The sequence below is a fragment of the Salarias fasciatus genome, chromosome 10, assembly GCF_902148845.1.
Source record: "Salarias fasciatus chromosome 10, fSalaFa1.1, whole genome shotgun sequence".
Classification (NCBI taxonomy): Eukaryota; Metazoa; Chordata; class Actinopteri; order Blenniiformes; family Blenniidae; genus Salarias; species Salarias fasciatus.
In genome coordinates, this window is record NC_043754.1 from 16,759,867 (window position 1) to 16,777,687 (window position 17,821).

Here is a 17,821-nt window from a genome sequence, read left to right on the forward strand (position 1 = left end):
CCAAGTAAATAATACAATTGCAGATACCGCTGGTAGATATTTAGTGGTACAAGGTACACTTTTACAGGAAGAGATTAACTTAGTTAATGTATATGCCCCCAATGATGACAATCCTACATTTTTTGAAACTCTATTTCTATTAATTGCTTCCCTCCCGGGTTCGGCGCTGATTGCAGGGGATTTTAATTGCACTCTGGACCCAAAACTTGATCGATCCTCGGGTGCAGATACTTCTCACTCCCACAGCAGGAAAAAGCTGAAACATTTCTTAGATGAATTAAATCTCTGTGATCCTTGGAGAGTGCAAAACCCAGGGAAAACAGAGTTTTCATGCTTCTCGTCGTCTCTTAAAACTCAATCTCGTATAGACTATTTTTTAGTTTGTAGATCCCTGCTGCCCAGTATAACAGGCTGTCAATATGATAGCACTGTTCTTTCGGATCATTCTCCCACTTCATTATTCTATAGCGGTTCCCGATTTCTCAGAAGGGACAATAGATGGTGACTGCACCCGAGGTGGCTGCATAACACTGAATTTATCAATTATGTGGGTGAACATATAGATTTATATTTTACTGTCAACACAGATCAGACGTCTGCGACTACCAGGTGGGAGGCTTTTAAAGCATATATCAGAGGTCAGAGGATTAGTTTCACTGGCTCTAAATTTAATAAATTCAAACAAAAAATGAATGATCTGGACATGGAAATTAGAGAGTTGGAGAGAGAGGTGTGCCTTGATAATTCAGTAGCAACTAAACAAAAATTGTTGGCCCTTAAGGCCGAATATGAAGTACTCTCCACACAGAAAGCTGAAGATAGCATTTTAAGACTTAACAGTCTTTTTATGAACAAGGGGAAAAATCCAGTAGGTTGCTTGCCTGGCAAATAAATAAAAAAAAAAAAAACTAAATTCAGGAAAGGCCATAAACGCAATTACAAATGAAAAAGGTTTCTTTACAACCGACCCATTGGAAATTAATCAATCATTTGTGTCATTTTACAGTACACTTTACCAAACGATCTATTCAACTGAATCCACTGATCAGAACACTTTTCTCAATGGTTTAGAATTCCCACCATTCCAGAAGAGTCAAAGCTTTGGTTGGATGAACAAATAGACGCTACAAATATCTGTAGTGCTATTTGCAGTTTGAAAAGTGGAAAAGCCGCAGGACCAGACGGGCTGCCGATTGATATATATAAATTATATGAAGACAAACTAATAGGCCCGTTAATAGAAATGTACACAGAAACCTTTGAGTGCGGACACCTCCCCCCTTCACTGCTGTTACGGCCGGCTCAAAGCCGCAACAAAACGAGGGAGACAGAGACTGGGACTGTGCGTAAAAGGAAGATTTAATGAAATAAAGTAAACAAAAGAGCCATTAACATAACCAAAAGGTGAATGGTGGACGCCATCAAGAAGGCCGAAGCCCGCAGCCGACGAGCGGGAACGGGACGCTGCAGGAGGAGGTCATCAGAAGGTCCGGTGCCCGCAGCCGACAAGCGGGAACGAGACCCTGCAGGAGGACGTCATCGGGTGGAGCAAGCAGAGGAGCGAGGCAGCGACGACGACCCACAGGCAACGACCACCACGAGCGCATGCACGGTCTGGCTTTTATACTGCTCCATGGAGCAATCACCGTAATCTGGAGCACCTGTGCCGAGGGGAGAGGCAGGAGCAGCAGCAGAGCACAACAGACCACTCCCTGTGACCTCCCAACGACCCTGGGTCGTAACACCCCCCCCCCTACAAAAAAGGGACCCGAGTAGGGGCCCTAACTAACCCAGTCCCAAGAACCTATAAAAAAAAAAACCAGTGGAAAAAAAAAACATACTACATAATTCTTGGGTTGAGTAGTAGGACTTACGAATAGTAGACAACCCACCTAGTCACGTAGAGGGGACCTAGACAATGCGTCAGCGACATTGTCACGGCCTTTTATGTGTCTGATCTCCAACGTGTAGGATTGGAGGAAAAGGCCCATCACATCAGCCGCCGGTTTGGCGACTGCAGGTTGCCAAGGAAGGTGAGCAGGTCAAGGTCCGCGGACACGACCACCGGACCACCACCAGAACCTCTGCCTAATTGGTGGCGAATCACCGACATCACTGTCGTATTTAGTCAAGGTGTTACATGATGAAACAACACCAAACAGACACAGGAAATCCTCAATCCAACCAACAACCTGAGCGCATTTACGCAGACACACATAAGCCAAAGCCATGTCCAACTGTTGCAATAATTCGCTGTTCCTCAATCGTCCAGACACCACCGCTTCATCCAACTCAGGCGGATCTCCGGCCCCCAGCTCTGCCACCACTGGAACCGAAGCCCCACACTGAGGATGAGCATCTGACGGGCTTTCCCCCCGTTGCAGCCTGGTGTCTGGAGAGAAAAACGGTTTCAACAAGTTGACACGACCAAGCCGAGTCTCAGATCCACGCTCGGGAGTAGAGCTCAAACAATCCAGATCAGAGCACTTTTCCACCACCGTCAGCAGGAAGCTAGCACCTGACCTAGACAGTGGCAAAGGGCCAACACAGTCGATCAGCAGATGCTCAAAAGGCTCACTAATAGCTGGAATCGGACTGAGTGGCACAGGCTTGAGAATCTGGTTTGGTTTACTCGTCATCTGGCATGTATGGCAGGACTTGCAGTATGCAGAGACATCCTTTTTCAGGCGAGGCCAAAAGAAATACCTCAAAACTCTGTCATATGTTTTCCTGATGCCAAGATGGCCACACTGGTCATGAGAAATCTGCAAGACAATCTGACGAAATTGCACTGGCACAATAACTTGGTAAACAGGTTCTCCAACAAAACCTTCAAACTGAGGTGTCCATTTTCTCATAAGCACGCCCTCGTGCAAAAGGTAACAATGAGAACGGCTTCTAACCTCAGAAGGAGAGCCGACCTGATCCAAGAGCTCCTTCAAGGTGCCATCCGCCTCCTGCTCCTTCACAAGCTCACTGCGAGAAATGGACCACGGAGCAACAGGCAGTGCAAAATCATGAGCAGAATCATCATCTCCGACCGTGTTGACATTCTTCTTTGACCGAGTAAGCACACAAGCCCCAAGGATTTCAGGCATCTGAACTTCATCTTCATGAGTGCATTCGCCTGGTTCACTGATTACTTTGACTGGAGGGGGAATACCGGCCCACACCCTGCTACCGGCAATGTCATTCCCCAAAATCAGAGCTACTCCATCCACTGGTAAAGCTGGACGAACACCAATGGAGACTTCACCCTGAAAGAAATCACAGTCAAGCATCATTTTATGTTGCGGAACCCTCAAAACACTCATGCCCATACCCACTATAGGCACACATGTGCCGAGAGAGGTTTTTTCAGAAAATGGTAACACAGAAGCTACAATGAAGGAATCAACCGAGCCAGTGTCACGCAAGATCTTCACACGCACACGCTCATGACTGCCCACAAGAGAGACAAAGCCCTCAGTAATGAACGGCATGTAAGATTTCAACTCTGGAGCAACCCCAGTAGTAGCCTCCAAAAAACCAGGACCACCAGGACCAACAGCCGATGCAGCACACATCACAGGCTTAGAAGATGCAGATTTCAAACGAGACTTCAGTGCAAAACAATCCTTCTTCCAGTGTCCACACTTGTGACAATAGTTGCAGATCTGATCAGAGTCACGAACACGATCAGACGTAAACTCCGCTCCATCTGACCTTTTAAACTTGTCACGGTAGCCAAAATCGCACGTTTTGCCCAAGTGAATAAGATGGTAATAATCCGCAAGAGCAGCAGCCTCTGCCACAGACGTAGCTCCACGCTCACTGACATAAACGGCAATCTGCTCAGACACTGAATTCTTGAATTGTTCCAACAAAATAAGCTCACGCAGATCCTCCTTGGTTTTCACACCTGCTGAAGAGCACCAGCAATCAAAACTCGACACCAAGGCGCGCATAAACTCCAAGTGTGACTTATCACCCCGTTTCGTACCACGAAAACGTTGTCTGTACGCCTCGGGAACCAGTTCGTAAGCTTTTAGAACCGCAGCTTTAACCGTCGAGTACCGGGCGCCGTCAACACCACTCAAAACAGAGCATGCCTGCTGCGCTTTCCCAACCAGCACACACTGCAACAAAAGCACACGAGTCGAATCCGACCAATTCCTGGCCTCCGCGACACGCTCGAATAGAGAAAAGAAACTCTCAGGGTCCTCCTCATTAAACCGTGGAACCAGCCGCAGATCACTCAGATCATCTGATTGACTTCCACGCAGTCCCTGTGGACGCATGTCACCCTCCAATCTGCCGTCACGGATTAGCTCCATTCTTTGCCTCTCATTTTCAAGCCTCAGTTTTTCAATTTCCAAACGACCTCTCTGCTCATCAGCTTGTGCCCGTAACAGCAACAACTCCTTCTGCTGTTCAAAAGTTAACCCGGCACCCGCTGATGCCCCAGGTGGATCCACAATTTGCTCCTCTTTCAACACGCCTTTCTCCATCAGAGCAGCTCTCAAAATTCCTCTAACCTGATCCACACCTTTTCTTAAATCCCCAACATCCACTTGATAATGCCTCCCAATGGCAGAAATCTGCTTTTTATCGCAAAACTCCAACTTACCACAACTTGGCGACGCAACAAAAGTTTCCACAACGTCATCCATGGCCCAACAAACCAACCTGGAGACCAAAAAGCTCAAGTGATAACAACCTGATGTACAGCCAAAACAAACAAAGCCGAGGATATCCGCTATCTGACCAAAAAAAAACCTAGGCTAACTCCTCCCTAGTCTTCTGGAGACGTGGCGGTGGGAATTACGTGTTGCTCGCAGTGGCGAAAATGCCCTGCACACACCCCGAGCCGATGTAAGGGGAAAGGGAATGGGATGCTACAACCCGCAGCTTGTCTCCGTCCCTAAAACCACCCACTGCGCACGCTCTCCTTGTGAGAACGGAGCCTTAAGCCTACAAGGACAATCCTCGTCTTTTACAACCAAAAACAAAACCTATACATCAGAAGTAACACACTTACCATAATGTCTCCCAAACAGACTAGACCAAAAACCACGGATGACTTCACAGCGCCGCCAAACCCGGAAGCAAAACGCATTCCCAGCCGTGTCTCCCCAAGAGCGCAAACAAATCCCAAACAAGGGCAATGACGTCACGGGGGACTCCCCGACCGCCAGACACACAGACACAATCCTGACTGGAGACCAAATAACAAAACAAAGGATTGCTCCACGGTCGCGCTCAAACTTCAAATCAAAGCAAACAACAAACCAAGCCGAAACACAACCAAAACAAAACGCGGATGAAAACTCCCACGTCTGCCACATGTGAGCAAACACACCGCCGCTTGATCGGACGAGCCCCCACGTTTGTTACGGCCGGCTCAAAGCCGCAACAAAACGAGGGAGACAGAGACTGGACTGTGCGTAAAAGGAAGATTTAATGAAATAAAGTAAACAAAAGAGCCATTAACATAACCAAAAGGTGAATGGTGGACGCCATCAGGAAGGCCGAAGCCCGCAGCCGACGAGCGGGAACGGGACGCTGCAGGAGGAGGTCATCAGAAGTTCCAGTGCCCGCAGCCGACAAGCGGGAACGGGACCCTGCAGGAGGACGTCATCGGGTGGAACGGGTGGAACGGGTGGAGCAAGCAGAGGAGCGAGGCAGCGACGACGACCCACAGGCAACGACCACCAGACAATGACCACCACGAGCGCATGCACGGTCTGGCTTTTATACTGCTCCATGGAGCAATCACCGTAATCTGGAGCACCTGTGCCGAGGGGAGAGGCAGGAGCAGCAGCAGAGCACAACAGACCACTCCCTGTGACCTCCCAACGACCCTGGGTCGTAACACTACAAAGCGCTTTAATTACTCTCATTTTGAAGACAGGGAATTCGCCGACTGAATGTGGCTCTTACAGACCAATTTCTCTTATGAACGCTGATGCAAAAATCATAGCGAAAGCCCTTTCCTTGAGACTCCAGAGAGTCCTTCCATTCATTATACATGCTGACCAAAATGGTTTTGTGAAGAACCGACAAGGTTTTCATAATGTGAGGAGAGTCTTAAATATAATTCATGCTAATGAAGGGTCCACAGACACCGCTATTCTGTCGCTGGACGCAGAAAAAGCGTTCAACAGAATCGAATGGCCATTTATGTTAGATGTACTTCGATGTTTTGGATTTGGGGACTACTTCTGTAAATGGATTGACATTCTGTTTGCTGATTCTACTGCAGAAGTTTGTACAAACTATGTGACATCTCATCCACTTAAACTCTCCCGCGGCACAAGACAGGGCTCACTGCTCTCACCTTTACTTTTTGTATTGGCAATGGAGTCACTAACATTAGCAATAAGATTGTATCCTACTATATGTGGCATTAACACAGGGGGCTTGGAACATCGAGCTGCGCTATTTGCAGATGACAATATAGTGTTTCTTTCAGATTTGAGAAAATCAATACCATCCCTTTTAGGTTTTTTTTAAGTGAATTTGGTAGCTTCTCCAGGTTTAAAGCGAATAAAGAGAAATCTTCAATTATGCTCCTAAACGAGAGTAAGAGAAGAAAACCATTAGTACCCCACCCCTTTATAAATGCAACCAGTGGTTTTAAGCATCTGGGTATTAACATAACCCCGAAGATAGAAGACATCAGTTCTACCAACTATGAGCCCATATTAATTTCAATATCTGAAGACATCAAAAGATGGATGACCCTACCACTATCCTTACTGGGTAGGATACGTGCAATTAAAATGTCAATCTTGCCTAGGCTCCTGTATTTGTTCCAATCGATCCCATTAGCTCCTTTACCCTCATTCTTTTCAAAAGTTAGAAAGCTGTTTTTGAGTTTTATATGGAACAATAAGAAACCAAGGCTTAGGCTATCCCTTCTCTACTTGCCATATGACAGGGGTGGTTTACAACTGCCCAATATTCAGTGGTATTATTGGGCTGCCCAGCTGAGGGCCGCCATGTTCTGGTTTCATGAGTGAATAGATTTACCCTGGATACAAGTGGAGCGTCTGTCCTCAGGGGAATTGACACTATATAGCTTTTTGTATTCTGCCCCCTTAAAAATTTTGTTGAAAAAAACAACCAACCCCTTTGTAAAAAATACGATTGTGGTCTGGTATGAAGAACACAAATATTTAGAGGATTTACCAGTACTAGCTCCTTTTTACCGATTTGGGGCAATGAACATTTTAGCCCAGCCAATAAAGATTTGGGATTTGTAAAATTGGTTAAGTAAGGGTATAACAAAGATTCTAGACTTATATAAGGACAACTCTTTGCTATCGTTTGACGATGTGAAAACTAGATTTGATATCCCAAACAAACACTTCTTTAAATACCTGCAGATCAGAAGCTCTATTTTGTCTCGTCTAAATAATTCATTTCAGCAACCTCCATTATCCATGCTGGAATCATTCTCCATACAGTATTGCTTCAGCAAGGGGCGGGTTGCTCAACTATACAAAATTTTGGTTAATAACAGCAAGGATAACTCTGACAGAAAAAGACATGAATGGTCACTAGATTTCAATGAAGAAATTTCTCCAGAAGAATGGAGTACAATATGCTCTAGGGCTCAATCTGAGACCATTAACACCCGACTACGTTTGATACAATACAAGTGGATAATGAGACTCTACACTACTCCTGCAAAATTGAACAGATTTAACCCTAGCATTCCAGACCTTTGCTTTAAATGCAGTGAATCTCAAGGCACTCTATATCATTGTCTGTGGGAGTGTGAGATTATTCAAAGTTTTTGGAGTCGGGTGACACAGTATATCTCACAAATGACTTCTTCCTTGATTCCTCTATCTGCTAAATGGTGTGTTCTGGGTATCCATCCTATTAATTGCTCCCTATCATCTAATGAAATAAAGATGGTAAGTTTATGTCTACTACAGGCTAGACGTTCAATCGCTCTGTGCTGGAAAAATGTTAATGGTCCTACTCTCGACTTTTGGCTGAGAAATTTAGTTTCAAGTCTGGCTTTAGAAAGACTCACCTATACTATCAGGAAGAAGACCTCTGAATTTAAAAACATCTGGGAAAGATTTTTAAGTTTTCTCAAGCACGGTGATATAGAAGATGCTTTGTAAGTGTTATTTTGTGGATGCAAAGTGATGTGAATCTTTGACGTACCATGGGATAAAAGAAAAGATCTAATGTTGTATGCTGCCATTTTAGATTGGGAAAGTTTAGATATTTTACTTTATTTGATCTTTGTTGACTGCCATTCTGATTGTTACATTTTTTTTCTTTCTTTCTTTTTAAATCTGTTGAAAATTCAATAAAAAAAAAAAGGAAAGAAATGCACAGTAAACTAATAGCTCAACAGGTGAGGCTGAGGATCGCTGAACAGTAAGTCGTACGTTCGAAACCCGTGTTTCACCCGTCTGTAATGAAATGCTGAAATGATTGAAAGAATATGCCTGAACCTCAGACTGCCAGCCCAGTGGTTAGAGTGTGGTCAATTTAATTTATACTTTTCTGCACTTTTGCTGCTGTACTGCTCAGTTTAACCAGTGGCGGACCGTGCATTTCACATTAAGGCCTTCAGAACAGATCTGCCTGAACCAATCCACCTCTTAATAACTATTTTGTCTACAAAAAAAAAAGTCTTATTATGCAGATATGCACATAAGGAGTTGTTGCACAGCAGATAGATACTTGTGCAGCCAGAATAAATGCCTTTGCTGAAGTGCACAATTCTCCTACTACATCTGTGCATATACAATAAGCATCAACAACTTAATAAAACAGCAATATTATTTAGGAAAAGAGGAACATTTTACTCACCAAAATCCCGATTATTTATAAACAAAATCCATCCTCATTTCCTTCCTCAAAAAGAGTTCAACTGCTCTGTCATATAGAAAGATTTTTAAGTTTTGTCAAGCACGGTGATATAGAAGATGCTTTGTAAGTGTTATTTTGTGGATGCAAAGTGATGTGAATCTTTGACGTACCATGGGATAAAAGAAAAGATCTAATGTTGTATGCTGCCATTTCAGATTGGGGAAGTTTAGATATTTTACTTTATTTGATCTTTGTTGACTGCCATTCTGATTGTTACATTTTTTTTCTTTCTTTCTTTTTAAATCTGTTGAAAATTCAATAAAAAAAAAATGGAAAAAAATGCACAGTAAACTAATAGCTCAACAGGTGAGGCTGAGGATCGCTGAACAGTAAGTCGTACGTTCGAAACCCGTGTTTCACCCGTCTGTAATGAAATGCTGAAATGATTGAAAGAATATGCCTGAACCTCAGACTGCCAGCCCAGTGGTTAGAGTGTGGTCAATTTAATTTATAATTTTCTGCACTTTTGCTGCTGTACTGCTCAGTTTAACTAAAACCAACTCTGCATTGGAGGTCGGCACAACGTCAGATTCGGACCTCCATATGACGTCCAAAAAAGACGTAATAAAAACTCTCATTCTGCACCTACAGCAGACCTGATGTAGAGGTCAAAAAATTACGTTAATTATACTTTATTTCAACGTCACATTGCACAGTGGGACAGCAGAGCTGTACTCAACATCTCTGACTATTGAAGGGAAAACAAATGTTATATGTAAGTGAAAGAAGGAGAATGAGCAACTGAAAGAACAACTTAAATAAAACTACGGGTGAGAAACTTCTCATTCATTTGTCCATCTGCTCTCATAATCTGAGCCTGCATGGTCTCTGGATTTTCACATTCACCACGTGCAGCACTGTTGAGATCCCTCTGTGATGCATGAGTCATTCCTCAGTTTCCACATGGTAATTAGTCCAGAGGCTTTCTGAAAAATGAAAATAGCTTCTGCAGACTATAGAAAAAAAGGGACAAAAAAATACTTTTTCTGATACTATAATGGCAACTTTATGTTACATATGACAAATGGCCCATTGTGCTCGTATAGTCATGGCTGCTGCTTCAAAGTGATTTTTTTCAGTTTACGTTTAGCTGTTAATACACTTGTAACTGGCTATTTGATGGGAATTGTTTGATGGTTGATGACCTGCTTTGTCATCAACCATGACAAATGGTTGATGATGGTGTTTGCTTTTCTCCATCAATGTTTGAGATACTCAACCACCAAACTGTGAGAAACACCTGGCAAAATAATGCACTTTTCCTGTAATGTCTGCAAATTGCTCATATAAGTTAATCATCAGTGTGTGCAAAGTGATTCTGAATGAATGTTCAGTGCAGTTTTTTTAATGGCCAAGGCTTTGAGGCTGTTTGTAAAGTTGCTGTAAGTTTAAAGATTCTGTGGAGAAGATTCTGTGAATATAATAAAGTGCTACTTAGCCTTTGAAGTTGTGCCTGATCCACACTGCGGGCGTTGTGCTCTCTCCTCACCTTCATTTGAATGTAGACTTCGATGCCTTTTTGTGCAGTTCTCCTCAGACGTGCATGAGATTTCTCTGGATATTCCATTTTTATGTGAATTTGTGACCCTAAATGGCCGTGCTGCCACCTCAATCCAAACCTTCAGAGGAAATGTTGGAGGGAATATTTGAGGCGAATCAGAGAAAATGCTGCTGCAAATCATCCCTCCATGCCGGATTGTTATCTTCTCCACTTACCTCCAGGGTTATAGGTTAATGGGGCGGCTGTGGTTAGGTGGGGAGAGCAGTCATCTCTCAATCGGGAGGTTGTTAGTTCGATTTCTGTCTCTGCATGTCAAAGTGTCTTTGGGCAAGACACTGAACTCTGAATTGCCCCCAGTGTAAGGATTGAGTGTCTTGCATGGCAGCCGCCTCCACCGGTGTGTGATAAAAGTGTCACGCCGGGCTAATGCTGGCTCCGTTACGTGTCCAGTACGGAATTACCACAGCACTGTCACACACACTGCCTGTTTAATGACTACGGCTTGGCTGTGGTGTCCGTTCCGCAGCTGGAACGCATCCAGTGTGAGTCCGGCGTGAAGTGCTTTGCGATCCCTGCAGGTTGAAAAGTGCTATATAAGTGCAGTCCATTTACCTCTGCTGCTGCTGCAGAGGGATTCTGCTGTGTTGTCAAGCCAGAAAGGAGATTTTGTCTTGCCTTGTCTTTTCTTGTCTCGTCTCGTAACGCCTCACCATGCTTTGCCTTGCCTTGCCTTGCCTTGCCTTGCCTTGCCTTGCCTTGCCTTGCCTTGCCTTGCTTCCCCAGGCATTGTGTTCCGCTCCCTCCGCCTGCAGTCCATCAACTGGCATTATTTCAACTAAATTTCAACGTTTAAGGTCGGTTAAATGCCAGCTGGGTCATTATGACGTCAAAAAAAGGTCCAATAATGACATCTGAATCTTGGACTTATTTTGTACGTTATGCTGGCATCTAGATTTGGTCCTTCACAGATGTCCAGATCAGGTACAAATGTAAACGTCAGGATTACGTCTAAATGGGGTCCAATATGGGGTCCAATAATGACGTCTGAATCTTGGATCTATTTTGTACATTCTGCTGATGTCTAGATTTGGTCTTTGGATGACGTCCAAATCCTGAACGTCATTATGACGTCCAAAAAAGGTCCAATAATGACGTCTAAATCTTGGATCCATTTTGTACGTTCTGCGGACGTCTAGATATGGTCTTTGACTGACTGACCCAATAATGACCTGATCTGCACGTCTTCCTGACGTCAGCTGTTTGGTGGGAAGCTTCTACCCTCGTCCAGCTCACTTGCAGGGGTTTTTTAAATCCTAAATGAGGAAAGCCTGTTTCTTTGAGCTGTTTTGAAATTGATTTGCTGTGGAATATTGAAAAAAATTGTTGGTGTGTAAAGGAACAGTGTTAGCAGATTTTCAAATTCCACATGGACTTCTTAAGTTGCTGCTCTGTAGTTACGGAACAAACTACACATTAGACAAGCCCGTTTACTGTCCATGTTTAAAACTAGTCTTAAGTAAAAACCTGTTTTTATTTGTTGACTTTTCACCCTGAGTTTGCTGCAGTCCTTATTTATACCGTTTTATTGTTTTAGTGTTCACATTTTAGGGCTTTACATTTTAATGACTGTTTACGTGCAAATCTTTGTTTCATCTGTAGATGAAAGCTTCTGAAGATTGATCAATATCTCCGACTCCGTTCAGGCCACATGTATCATAGGCTGTTTAGTCATGTTTTCTCCATGCAGTGACAGAAACAGCACTTGAATAGATGTTCATCAAAAAGCTCAACAGACAACACAGCTTTGCAGTATTATCTCTCAGATCTAAATGGACACTGTGGCAGAATACTTTTGCCCTCTTGTCTGTATGTGAGACACTGCAAATACCTGTGCACAGCATGTCTTCCTTAGGAACAGTGGTGAAGTTTTGTGCCCCGGCTCACAAATTATTTTTGGCTATCTTTTCAAAAGGACTGATTAAGGTGACGGTGCAAATGCCAATGCAGCCTTGGGCAAGGCTTTGTTACAGCGGAGAGGCAATTGGACCCTGTGTAACCCTATAGTGGTAGTGCTATTGATAAGCAGTCTGAATATCTATATATAGGGCTATCTAAATCTAGGTTCAATGAGGAGGCTGGTTGTGTAGGCTATCATTAAGTAATATGATACACAGACTCCACTCCAAATGAAGCACAGGACAACAAATTGAAATTTGAATTGAAATATGTATTCTTCCTCCTTTCTTTTGGTTCTTTTATCAGTAAAATCACACAAAAATAGAAAACAAAGGTATTACAAATCCCCAAGAAAAACACTGAGATCTCAGGAAACAATAGAAATAAATGTAGCCTTGAGTGCACTCATAAAAGTTCTTCTGGACCGGTCATCCCTTAATACTTAGTGGCCATTGCAAAAACCTTATGGGACCGTTATAGCGCTGATGAGAGGAGACTCGGACGATGGAACCAGGCACCAGATGAACAGCGGAATCCAGCCTCAGGAACAGCCGACCATGGGTCCAGTACAGAGAGGCCGGGTGCCAGGGAACAGGGTTCAGAATTGCCCTTAAAAAAAAAAAAAAAAAAAGTCGTTTGGGCAACATCTACTGGTGGTAGATAGCCAGACTGTCTTTCTTGTGAGGAACAAATTATGATGCACTGCCCCACAGTCGTGGACAAGAGAAGTGCGCATACCCAGTACGCAAACATCATACATTTCAGGAACATCATCAAAGATTAACTATAAACAAAAATACAACTCGAACTATTGCATGGGAGAAAAATTAACAGTGTTACACCAGCAAAGGCTGCACAAAGGTTGCAGTGTTTTCATATTGCTAAGTCTCGAAAGCTTATTTTTCTTCTGGATTTATTTTTTCTGAGGAAAACTTTAGAAGCATATGAATCAAATATGTTGTATATGTTCAATCTCTGATTTGCTGTGATTTTAAGGAAGGTAGCATAAATTTACTGGTGAAATTATTGAGTAAAATTTACAAAGAAAAAAAAAAGTACTGAAAATATGTTAATATGTTACTGATGATCCGAGGTCATGGTCCTCGACCGGAAGAGGGTGGCTATGGAGATAATTTTGTGTCTTTATTATTCAATCAATCAAAAAAGGTTTTGCAAACAAAAAAGAGAGTTGAGACCAAAAAACATAAAGTTGCAATCAAAAAATAAAAGTTCAATCAAATAGAATAAATCTGAGAACAAAATTATTTAAGTGGCAACCCCACCAAATTTTTTTTTGTACATCAAAACAGAAAAAAGCTTTGGTTTTGAATTGTGAAGTTTTGCTTGCAAGCTCAAAAGTTTTGGTTTTGAATTAAAAAGTTTTGGTTGCAAATTCAAAAGTTTTGGTTACGAATCCAAAAGTTTTGCTTGCGAATCTGACTGAACCCAATGGGCGGGGCCAACATTGGTGGAAGAGAGAAGAGCTCCTATTGGTTGCTTTTACCTCGCTCCTCCACCGCCTGTCTCCGCGCTGTTGCTGGCTGCTTCCGCATTGGTAAAGGCCAGTACACATTACAGGATTATTGGCAGTTATTCATGCCCGAACCATGGGCCGAATTTTGTCCCGGTTTTCTCCTCCCGAATGATGCCAAAGGTCTGATTGTCAGGAGTATGTAAATGAGTTCGGGTCCGATCTTCCTGTAGTGTGCGGTGTGTTCCGAGAGGTTTTTTTTTCCAGTCGGAGCCGCTCGGGAGGCGTTGGAAGCCGAGATCGTAGATAATGAACATGTTTAATATTTCCGATCGCAAATCCTGTGGTGTGTGGTGCCCTGCTAGACGATCAGCTCAGAGCCGACCTGTCCACACCCTCAGAATAAAGCTCCCTGATCGGCCGAACAGTTCCGTTTTACCAAGGTGTTGAAAAAAATATCCCCTCTCAGCTGTCAGAGCTGGAGACATGAATATATGTCTTTGAAATATATTCACTATATGACAGTGAAACAGAAAAGCTCAGTAGTGCAGAAAACGAGAGGTTATTCCTCAATAACTGTATCGCTCCTGGATGAACTGTATTTCATTCAGACCCAAACCCAGATCTGGTTCACTCATCTGCATCTCGCCAGTCCTGCAATAATCCCAATGTTTCAATTCATCTCTATTATTAACCATCACGAAAGAATTGCAAAAACAACTTTCTGAGGACTTGGACGTATAATGAAACTTTTCCTAATCAATGCATTTTAATTCTGGTCTAAACCATTCAATCTGGGGACAAAAAATGATTTAAGTTATTTGGTGATTTTTTTAAAAAGTAGCTTGTTCGTCACAGATTGCTATAACTTATTTCTATACTGTTTCTCTCTGGAGTGGAACGTAAAAAAAAGAAATAAACACACATGAATGAGCTAAATTATTATCAAATACGGGGTAAATTATAAGAAAATGATGTCAAACTACATATGTTCCCCTCGTCCCCCTGTACCATTTAAACTCTCTGTCAGTTAACACTCCGTGCTGCGCGCGCACCGGGGGGGGGGGTGCTCTGAAAGAACGGAGCTGATATGAATGAAGCATGAGCTCCTCGCTTATTATTAATAGTGGAGATGAATGTAAACACAGGACTGAAGGGAAAACGCTCAAAATCAAGTTTGACTCCGCGAGATTTTGAAGAGCGAGGAGCCGATTCTCTAATGAAGAATCTTCTAGTGTGATCCACAAGACACCAGACGCTAGAAGATCAGGAGAGGAAGATCTGGTGCAATCTGTCCTCTGTTGTCTTCTAGTGTGTGGTCTCTGAATCGGGGAAGATTGAAAAATGCCTGTAATGTGTACTGGCCTTTACCAATGCGGAAGCAGCCAGCAACAGCGCGGAGACAGGCGGTGGAGGATCGAGGTCAAAGCGACCAATAGGAGCTCTTCTCTCTTCCACCAGTGTTGGCCCCGCCCATTGGGTTCAGTCAGATTCGCAAGCAAAACTTTTGGATTCGTAACCAAAACTTTTGAATTTGCAACCAAAACTTTTTAATTCAAAACCAAAACTTTTGAGCTTGCAAGCAAAACTTCACAATTCAAAACCAAAGCTTTTTTCTGTTTTGATGTCAAAAAAAAATTGGTGGGGTTGCCACTTAAATAATTTTGTTCTCAGATTTATTCTATTTGATTGAACTTTTATTTTTTGATTGCAACTTTATTTTTTTTGGTCTCAACTCTCTTTTTTGTTTGCAAAACCTTTTTTGATTGATTGAATAATAAAGACACAAAATTATCTCCATAGGTGGCCTGCCCTCTCTAGGTCGGAGGAGAGACTCTGGCCTAAATGGAGGAGTTTAAGTATCTTGGGGTCTTGTTCACCAGTGAGTGACGGATGAAATGTGAGATTGACAGGCGAATCGGTGCAGCGCCTGCAGTGATGCGGTCGTTGTATTGGTCCATTGTTGTGACGAAGGAGCTGAGCCGATTTTTCACTCCCTACCCAGTTTGAAAGGCTGAGCATTACATAACCTACTGTGATAACTTTAGAAAAGAGGTCACAGGTTTGTGTGGTGCAAGTGCATTGGCCTTGTGCCATACAGCTGGCCTCAAATCCCAAAAATTCATTCACAAAATGACACTCAATACACTGAAACGAGCACTGCTTAACCTCAGTTTGCAATGGAATGAGACCACAAGCAAGGAAATGAGAGGAAATAATCATTTGATCTGCTAATAATAATGTATGTAGATCCATTTCCAGCTTTATATATCAAATCTACATCAGACACGTGTCATAGGTAACTTATTTACCTCAGAAAGGGTGGGGTTGATGTGAGGCTGGACTATGAACTCAAATAACTCAAGAGTCACTTTGATAGACTGTCACACTGCAGGAGGACCAGACTGCTGCCCCCTCATTTGACCATGGGTGAGTGAAATATTATGTTAATCTATGAAGGGCTGTACAAGACATAATTCATTCTGGCCCTCTCACGCACATGTATTCATCTGCCACATAAATGTATTTTCTCTCTCACACATATATACTGTTGTTTTAGACACATATTCTTTTTGCACATACATATATTCTCCTTTCACACACACACACACACACACACATATATATATATATATATATATATATATATATATATATATATATATATATAGTCCCTCTTAGACACACATATATTCTCCTTCTGAACAATGATGAATTTGTGATTTTGGTTTTCAGCCTCTCGAGCTTCCGTAGCTACTTGCTGTGCGTTTTGTCAGAATTTTGGATTATTGCATACCTGTCAAAACAATCCTCAAACCTCCCTTATTGGGGGAGCTTTCACTCTTACACTTAAAAAGAGTACTTAAAAAACTGTATCTCTCGGCAGATGCGACGAAACTGAACCACAAAACAAACTAACAAACAACAACAATTGCAACATGAACTATTTCAAACATATTTATTTTAATATGCACTGACATGGACACAATCCTGAGCCATAACTTTTTGGTAAAGTGAAAATAATACGCAAATAAGCACAACGAAAAAAAAGAACAAATTATAATATTATAGTAAATAAATAATTTAAAAAAACTATATTTTTCAAGTTTACATTAGCACAAGGTAGTTTGCTGAATTTGAAAGCGCACAATAAGAATAATTCAGAATATAGTTTTTAATTGTCAGCTGGAAATATAGACTTGGGATTAAAGAGTTTTTAAAAGTCCATGCTGTCTTCAACTGGTGGGTAGAACAGATTTGACATTAAGTCCGTGTTCAGTCGGCACCTCAGTGGATCCACCACAGTTCACTACTCAGGACTTGGGAACAGGTCCGGAACACACTCAAAATGTGTCCAGGTTCACACAAAGTCCACGAGCAAAAACAAAACTTACAGTGCGGCAACCCACCTTCTCTCCCTCACCTTCATTCCCCAAAGACAAAAAACAAACAAAAAAAAAAAAAACACTCTTCCCTCTCCGTCGAACCAAACAAAACTGTGGCAGACACAAAGTCCCCCTCGCCTGACCAATCAAAAAATACAAAAACCTGGCCATGCACTTGACTGACAACCAGGCATACAATTACTAGTCAGTTGTTTTTAAGGTTCTTTCATCAATTTTTTTATTTTTTTTTTGCTGTATATTTTTGTTTTTGGCATACAAGAATGGCAATAAGCCCGTATTTGATAAAGTAGCATTTTCCCCGTATTAAAATATGGCAAAACCGTATCAACTGGGGGTATGATATTGTCCATGCTTTTCTGAGTGAGGAATATACAAATGCCAGTTTTTACTGAAATAATTGGAGTTTGTTCTTTGTATCGAGTAAGTGAAATGTTTAGTTTAATTTGTTCCAGCAAGTTCTGTGACTGTTAAGCTAACTGTTAACATGTCAATGACTTTTTCCATAGACGTTAGCATTAAGCTAGCAGAATTTTTTTGTGTTTATTCACTGTGCCTTAAAGCTGAATTATGCAACTTTTTTACCTCAACAAATGTTTTTCAGAA

General features: G+C 42.3%; 1 protein-coding gene across 1 annotated transcript in view; it reads left to right on the forward strand.

The window, feature by feature from the left end:
- The first annotated feature begins 5,488 nt into the window (after nucleotides 1–5,488).
- Nucleotides 5,489–17,821, forward strand: part of LOC115395731 (UDP-glucuronosyltransferase 2C1-like) — a 34,547-nt gene continuing 22,214 nt past the window's right edge. The window contains exons 1-2 of the mRNA XM_030101370.1: nucleotides 5,489–5,683; nucleotides 10,911–10,962. Coding sequence (XP_029957230.1) covers nucleotides 5,489–5,683; nucleotides 10,911–10,962 — 247 coding nt within the window. The remainder of the gene's footprint in view (nucleotides 5,684–10,910; nucleotides 10,963–17,821) is intronic.